The sequence below is a fragment of the Sinocyclocheilus rhinocerous genome, unplaced genomic scaffold (assembly GCF_001515625.1).
Source record: "Sinocyclocheilus rhinocerous isolate Xijiao unplaced genomic scaffold, SAMN03320098_v1.1 scaffold5118, whole genome shotgun sequence".
Taxonomy (NCBI): domain Eukaryota; kingdom Metazoa; phylum Chordata; class Actinopteri; order Cypriniformes; family Cyprinidae; genus Sinocyclocheilus; species Sinocyclocheilus rhinocerous.
Window position 1 is genome coordinate 169005 of NW_015625570.1, and position 6735 is coordinate 175739.

The 6735-nt window shown below is 38.3% G+C and overlaps 1 protein-coding gene across 3 annotated transcripts in view; it reads right to left on the reverse strand.

Moving 5' to 3' along the window:
- Nucleotides 1–226: 226 nt before the first annotated feature.
- The window catches only part of LOC107750267 (amyloid beta A4 precursor protein-binding family B member 2-like), a 38682-nt gene continuing 32173 nt past the window's right edge, over nt 227–6735 (reverse strand). For all 3 annotated transcript variants that reach the window (XM_016565597.1, XM_016565588.1, XM_016565580.1), the window contains 3 exons: nt 5932–6047; nt 4000–4182; nt 227–973 (listed from right to left, as the gene is read on the reverse strand). In XM_016565597.1, the coding sequence (XP_016421083.1) occupies nt 818–973; nt 4000–4182; nt 5932–6047 (455 nt within the window). In that variant the 3' untranslated portion in view covers nt 227–817. The remainder of the gene's footprint in view (nt 974–3999; nt 4183–5931; nt 6048–6735) is intronic.

A 6735-nucleotide genomic window follows, 5' to 3' on the forward strand; every position in this document is an offset into this window, starting at 1 on the left:
TGTATGGGTCAAAATTATAGATTTTTCTTTTATGCCAAAAATCATTAGGATATTAAGTAAAGATCATGTTCCATGAAGATATTTCAATATTTAGATTTTTTTGCACCCTCAGATTCCAGATTTTCAAATAGTTGTATCTCAGCCAAATAGTGTCCTATCCTAACAAACCATACATCAATGGAAAGCTTATTTATTCAGCGTGATGATGTATACATATCAATTTCCAAAAATTGACCCTTCAGACTGGTTTTGTGGTCCAGGGTCACATATGCATCTCTGTGTTTGCGTACTTGCGCATGGACTCTTTCAGGCCTTGGTGTTTAACTAAAGGAGTAAGTGTGTGTGTTTGTGTGATCAAAAAATCCCCGTTCCACTCTTCATTACAGAATCCGACTGAGCAGATGTTACAGACAAACTCTGATGTATTACAATATTCCCACTGAACATCGAGATATGATGATAAAAATTCACTCTAAATTTCTTGGGGAAAGGAACATTTTCAAAGGATCCAATTTCCCGAGTGTGTGAATGAGCGGGTGGTTTGAAATGAAACGCACTGTGGCTTGAATCAAGGCCACGCGCGTGAAGACTTACATTGATCTGAGCGTGACGAGATCAGTGCGACATGAACACTGACGCCCTCGAAATACTTGAGTGAGAATGTGTTAGTGTAAGGCAGACGCATGCTTCATTCAGCGCCGACATCCTCTCATTCATCTCGCTTGTCTTTTTTGTTATGTTGGCCTGTGTTTCTCTTCTCGTTTGCATCAGTAAATACACACACACCCCTGCTGTCCGTCACAGCCGTTCTGTTCCGTCATTGGTGGGGAACCTCGGGTGCGGGCTTCTTTTTCAGAGTGTCTATAATTGATTGGACGCCACGCTTGACGCTGGACGTTACGCGGCGGGTGACTGAATCGGTAGGGGGCGGAGTCAAGGAGCCGGTCTTCCCCAGACACTTCTGATACCGCAACTAGAGAAAACCACAGATTTAACCCATAAACGATGTACGATACACTTCACTCTACAACTTAACACTTTATGTACAGAATCTGTGGCATGCTGTCGCTCACACCAGAAAATAAACTCGTCATTCATCTAAAAACGAAAACTAATTTTGAATTAAACGTTTTATGAGTGAATGCAAACGTGAGCTGACAATTTTTTGTGAGTAAACGCAAACATTTTGAGACTTTGAATGCAAAATTTGTTGGAGACATTTTGTAAGCCAACACCAGTTTTTCAAAGGAACGCAAAATATTTGAGTGCGAACGCAAAGTTTCTCGAGGGGACACAAAACATTTGTGAATGAAAGCAAAAGTTGCTTGCAGCAAACACAAGCATTGTGTGAGCTAACAAACGTTTTTGCCTAATGCAAAATTTCTTAAGCGAACAAGTTTTGTTGAGTTGATTGCACACAATCTTTGCATTTACTCTCCAAACTTATGTATTCTTTCAAACTTTTTAAATTCGCTCAAATAAACATTTGTTAGCTAACATGTTTGCTTTTGCTTTCTAAACATTTCATTTGCTCTCAAAACAAGTGCACTGCCTCAAACTTTGCTCACAAAACGTTTGTTAGCTAACATGCTTGCATTCGCGCAAACTTTTGCGTTCCCTCACAACACTTTGTGTTTGCACAAAAAACTTTTGTAATATTACAACGTTTGTGATCACTCAAGAAACTGTTTGCTCACACAATGTTCCCTTGAGAAGCTTTGCATTCAGTCTCAATTTTTGTGTTCCCTAACATCTTTTCTGGTAGATCTTAATGTATGCATTTATTCATCCACAAACATTTTGTATTTGCTTTAAAAACCTTTAAAGGGGTCATATGATGCTTTTATAAAGATCATTATTTTGTGTATTTGGTGTAACAGAATATGTTGACATGCTTTAATGTTCAAAAAACACATTATTTTTCAAATACTGTACATTATTGTAGGTCCTCTATGCCCCGCCTCTCTCAAACACTTCGTTTTCTACAAAGTCCCTCCTTCCGACAAGCGCAGTCTGCTCTGATTGGCCAGCTGACCCAGTGCATTGTGATTGGCCGAACACCGCAAGCACTCGTCGGAAATGTAACGCCCCTTACCATAATCGCGAGCTTCATCTTTCAAAATAAATGTAAAGACAGTAAATAATGTCATTAGTTTTACCATCAGTTCAAGCCCGAAAGGGGAACAGAGTCGCGTGACAGACACAGTGATGAAGCTGGTATGTGTTTGCAGTACACAAGCCACGGTTAAGACAGCTGACTCCACTGTGATGTGACCCTGTCTCTCTTTCTCTCTCTCTCTCTCTCGCTCGCGCGCGCGCACACTCACACACACACACACACACCCGATGCGCAAAACTCCGCATTTGAACAGTCAATAGCAAATACTTAAACTAATAACAAAACAGTAGCTGATTCAGAAGCGCCAGATTGTCATAGCAAAGTCAGAATTACCTCCTCTCCTAGGTTCACGAAACGGTCGTCCATAAAATGCATTGCTGTTCTGTTGTAAGTAATCTTAATGCATCTACTTTCGGAAGGCCAAGTAAAGTGCTTTTGCTTTCGCCTAGAATCACACAGCGTCTCCCTGACATGGCTGCATCAACACTAACTGTGGTTACTGAAACCGCGCCTTCTTTCTTTGCGTGCACATTTGGGTGCATTATGCAAATATTTCCACATAGTGGGGTAGATATGTGGGGGCGTGTTAGAACGAGCCGTTTTAGGGGGGCGTGGCAGAGTCTTAACTTTGATAAAGAATATCTCTTTGGTTTGAGACTTTAGTCTTTGCAACTTCAGGGATCTTATCTATGCACAATCAGCTTGTAACACTCCAAAGAGAAAGGAAAACTTGAAATCGCATCATATGACCCCTTTAACTCAAATGTTTGGGTTCGCTTAAGTTCTGCCTTTGCCAAAAATTCTGTTAGAAATTGTTATTCTGAGTTCAATCAAAAAACTCTGCGTTCATTCAGAACACTTTTCTAAGCTCACAAAATGTTCCCCTGAGAAACTTTGCATTCAGTCTCAATTTTTACATTTGAGAAACTTTGCGTTTGCTTATCAAAACATGTGTTCCCTCAAACTTTGAGTTTGATCTCAATGTTTCTCACAGCGTTTGCATTCATTCAAGAAACTTTGTTCGCTTGCAAACTTTTGCATTCCCTAAAGAAATAGTTTGTTTGAAAAACTTCTGCATTACCTCTGAAACTGTTGCATTCGCTCAAACGTTTGTAAGCTCACAAATTGTATTTGTTTTTTCTCACAACACTTTGCACTCGCTCACAAAACTTTTGTTAGCTCACAAAATATTCCGTTGAGAAATGTTGGGTTTAGTCTCAATTTTTGCTTTCCCTCGAGAAAGTTGTTTGCTATCAAAACATATGCATTCCCTCAAACTTTGAGTTTTACTCACAAAACTTTTGTTAGCTTGTGTTTGCAAAACTACTGTATTCACTTACTTTTGTGTTTGCTCTCAAACTGTTGCATTCGCTCATAAAATATTTGTTCATGCAAGAAAATGTACATTTGTTTGCAAACGTTTTGTTAGCTCACGCAATGATAGTTTTCTCACAACACTTTGAGTTCGCTCCCAAAACTTTTAACTCATAAAATGTTTGCATTTGCTCAAGAAACTTTTGCTTGCTTTCTCTTGAGAGATTTTTGTGTTTGCTTTCAACTTTTGCATGCCCTCTGGAAACCTTGTGTTTGCATAAAATACTGAAAAGTGAAGCTCATATTTTTTGCTATCGTAAAGCTTTTTTTGTTTTTTATAACACTTGCATAAATGATTCAGTCTGTGTGTCAAATTAAAAAATGCAAATGTATCTAAATCAGTTTTGGGTTTGCTTGAGAAACTTTGCTTTGGCTAGTAAAATTTGTGTTAGGTCACAATTTTTCATTCGCTCAAGTGTTCCTTCTCAACGTTTCACCTTGCCTGGTTTAAAGTTGTATTTAACCTGTAATATTCCTTGTGATTTCCGTGTGACATGTGTTCTCACCACACAAGCCGACTGCACGGCCTCCGACACGCTTCCCGCATTGGGTTCGCACCAGAACACGTGACACTGGAAGTGCTGGTTTCCCGTGTCCATGATGAACGCAAACGTATGGACATCACGCCCCACGCCCATGAAAGACAGGAAGCGCACGCAACACTCCACTATGACTTGCTCCTCCTCTTCCTGTCCGAACAGAAGAGAAATTACAGTAATAAACCTGTCTATCCGGTGTCACCAGCTCTGAATTACTTTCACAGGCCTGTGAATGTTTCATCAGGATCCAAGCAGAAAAAGAAGAGCTTGAGTCGCACAGTTTTGACTTCTGTGCAGTGAATTTGTCCTCAGATTTTCCTGGTGTCCATATGGACCAAGTTTTGTGTCATTTGGACATTTTAAACTCAAAATATACAGGTGAATTAATCATTAAGGGCCAAACTTGGCATTTATGTTTGCGAAGTAAGTGAATAAATCTAAATTATTTGATATCGGTCCTCATGGGTCGCACCCCAAATTACATTGGCTTATATCTGCAAAACAACTGAACACATTTTTGTCTCTAGATGACAAAAAGCATTGAAATATAATTTTTCCTCATAACTCATTTTTTCCATTGCATTTCCCTTTATGGGCTCCATAAAATGCAGAAGAGTGAAGCACGTTTTTTGCTTTTTAAAAAAAGCACTTTCAGTAAAATTTACACAGAAAATTGTTGCGTTTGTTCTCGAAAGATCGCATTTGCCCTCAAGTTTTGAACAACTTGTTTGCTCACAACACGCTCGATCAATAAACTTTGTGTTGGCTCCCAAAAGTTTTGCATTCCTTTAAGAAACGATTAGGTCACCAAAACTTTTGCATTCACTTACAAACATTTTGCATTCACTCTCAAACTTTGTGTTACACTCTTAAAAATAGAGGTGTTTCACGATGCCATAGAAGAACCTTTTTGTATAAATGGTTGCATAAAGAATCTTTAACATCTGAAGAACCTTTCTGTTTCACAAAAGGTTCTTTGTGGCGAAAGAAGGTTCTTCAGATTATAAAAATGTAAGAAAGAGATGGTTCTTTAAAGAACCTTTGACTTAATGTTTCTTTGTGGAACCCGTTCTTCTATGGCATTGCTGTGAAGAACCTTTATTTTTAAGCGTGTAGCTCACAAAATGTTCAGAGTTTAAGTTTTCGAGAAACTTTGCGTTCGCTTTCGAAACCGTGTACGCTTAAGGAACTTTGCATTTGTTCACAAAAAGCATATAGTTTTTTTTTCCTCCTGTCTCATGTTTTGTTTTTTTAAAGCACTTACATGAATATGGTAAATGTGTTAAATTGTATTTAGGAATGAAATTGTAAAATGTATTTAAAACTTTTTTTGCATTCACTCACTAAGATTTTGCATTCCCTTGAGAAAATGTGTTTTAGTTCACAAAATGTTTCCGTTCGAACATGCTTCACTTTTCTGTATTTTGCAGAGCCCCTAAAAGGAACATGATGATGGATGGAAAGAATTAGATGGGAGGAAAAAATTATTTCAGTGCTTTTTGTGAACGAATGCAAGGTTTCTCAAGTGAAAAAAAAAAAATGTTTTAACACTTGCATGAATTATTTCGTAAATGTGTTAAACTATTAAGAATGTAAATGTAAGAAGTGTCTAAATCAGTATCCAATCAAAATTACAATTTTTTTTAATTTTTTTGTCTTTAGACTACATTTCATGACAGTCAGACAAAATCCAAGGATTAGTTCGTAAATGATCGTCTATGCGGAAATGGAAATGAATGCTTTTTGCTGTTTTTAATTTTTAGCAAAAATGTGAATCTGATGAATGTGTATGCCTGAGTACTGAGTGGGAAGTTTGAGGTCTCTGTACAGTGTCTGATGCACAAACTATTTCAGGGCAGAAGAAAATGTAGAAATTGTCACAAGAATGTAAAGCGTCACCTTTTCTTTGATGACAGTAATTGTGGCGTCAGCGACGTTGAGCAGGACGGGGGTCCAGTCCTCTTTCCCTGCGGCGGACATCAGACTGTCTATCGCTCCATTTATCATGTCCATTCCTGAAACACACCAATGAGTTTGCTTCCAAAACCTAGTGATCAGTCTGACTGTTAGCATCCAAACAGAGATGAAGCACATGAGTGACTGATTTACTTTGTCAAGCTGATTTGAAATGATGTGTATTGTGAAAAGCACTTTACAAATAAATTTGACTTGACTGATTTGAATACGCTCAATACAGGCATCATACAAATGTCACTCATTACTAGGGCTGGGTATCGTTAAAAAATTTTCGATACCGATACCGGTTCCTGAACGATACTTTTTTCGAACCAATTTTATGAAATCAATTTTAACAAGATTACATTATCTAAAAAAAAAAAACTTTTGGTTTTATTTTTCAGCTTGTTGATGTTTATACAAACTCAAAGACTCATCTCCTGATCCACTGCACAAAGGAACAAAATGTAACCAACACAATAAATCAGTGCAAATAGTTTTAAAGGGGTCATATGATGCGATTTCATTTTTTCCTTTCTCTTTAGAGTGTTACAAGCTCTTGGTGCATGGTTGTCGGAGATGGTGGAAAGCCGGCTTGAAATGCAGTGGAAACGCCAGTATAACGAGGATCGTTTTCATTTTAGAACATAAACGCACCAGTGTAAATGTAGCCTTACATCTAAGGGGGCTGGGACGCATTCGCACTACAGCCTCACGTGTGCGCCACATCTCTGAGTGTAACCGGTG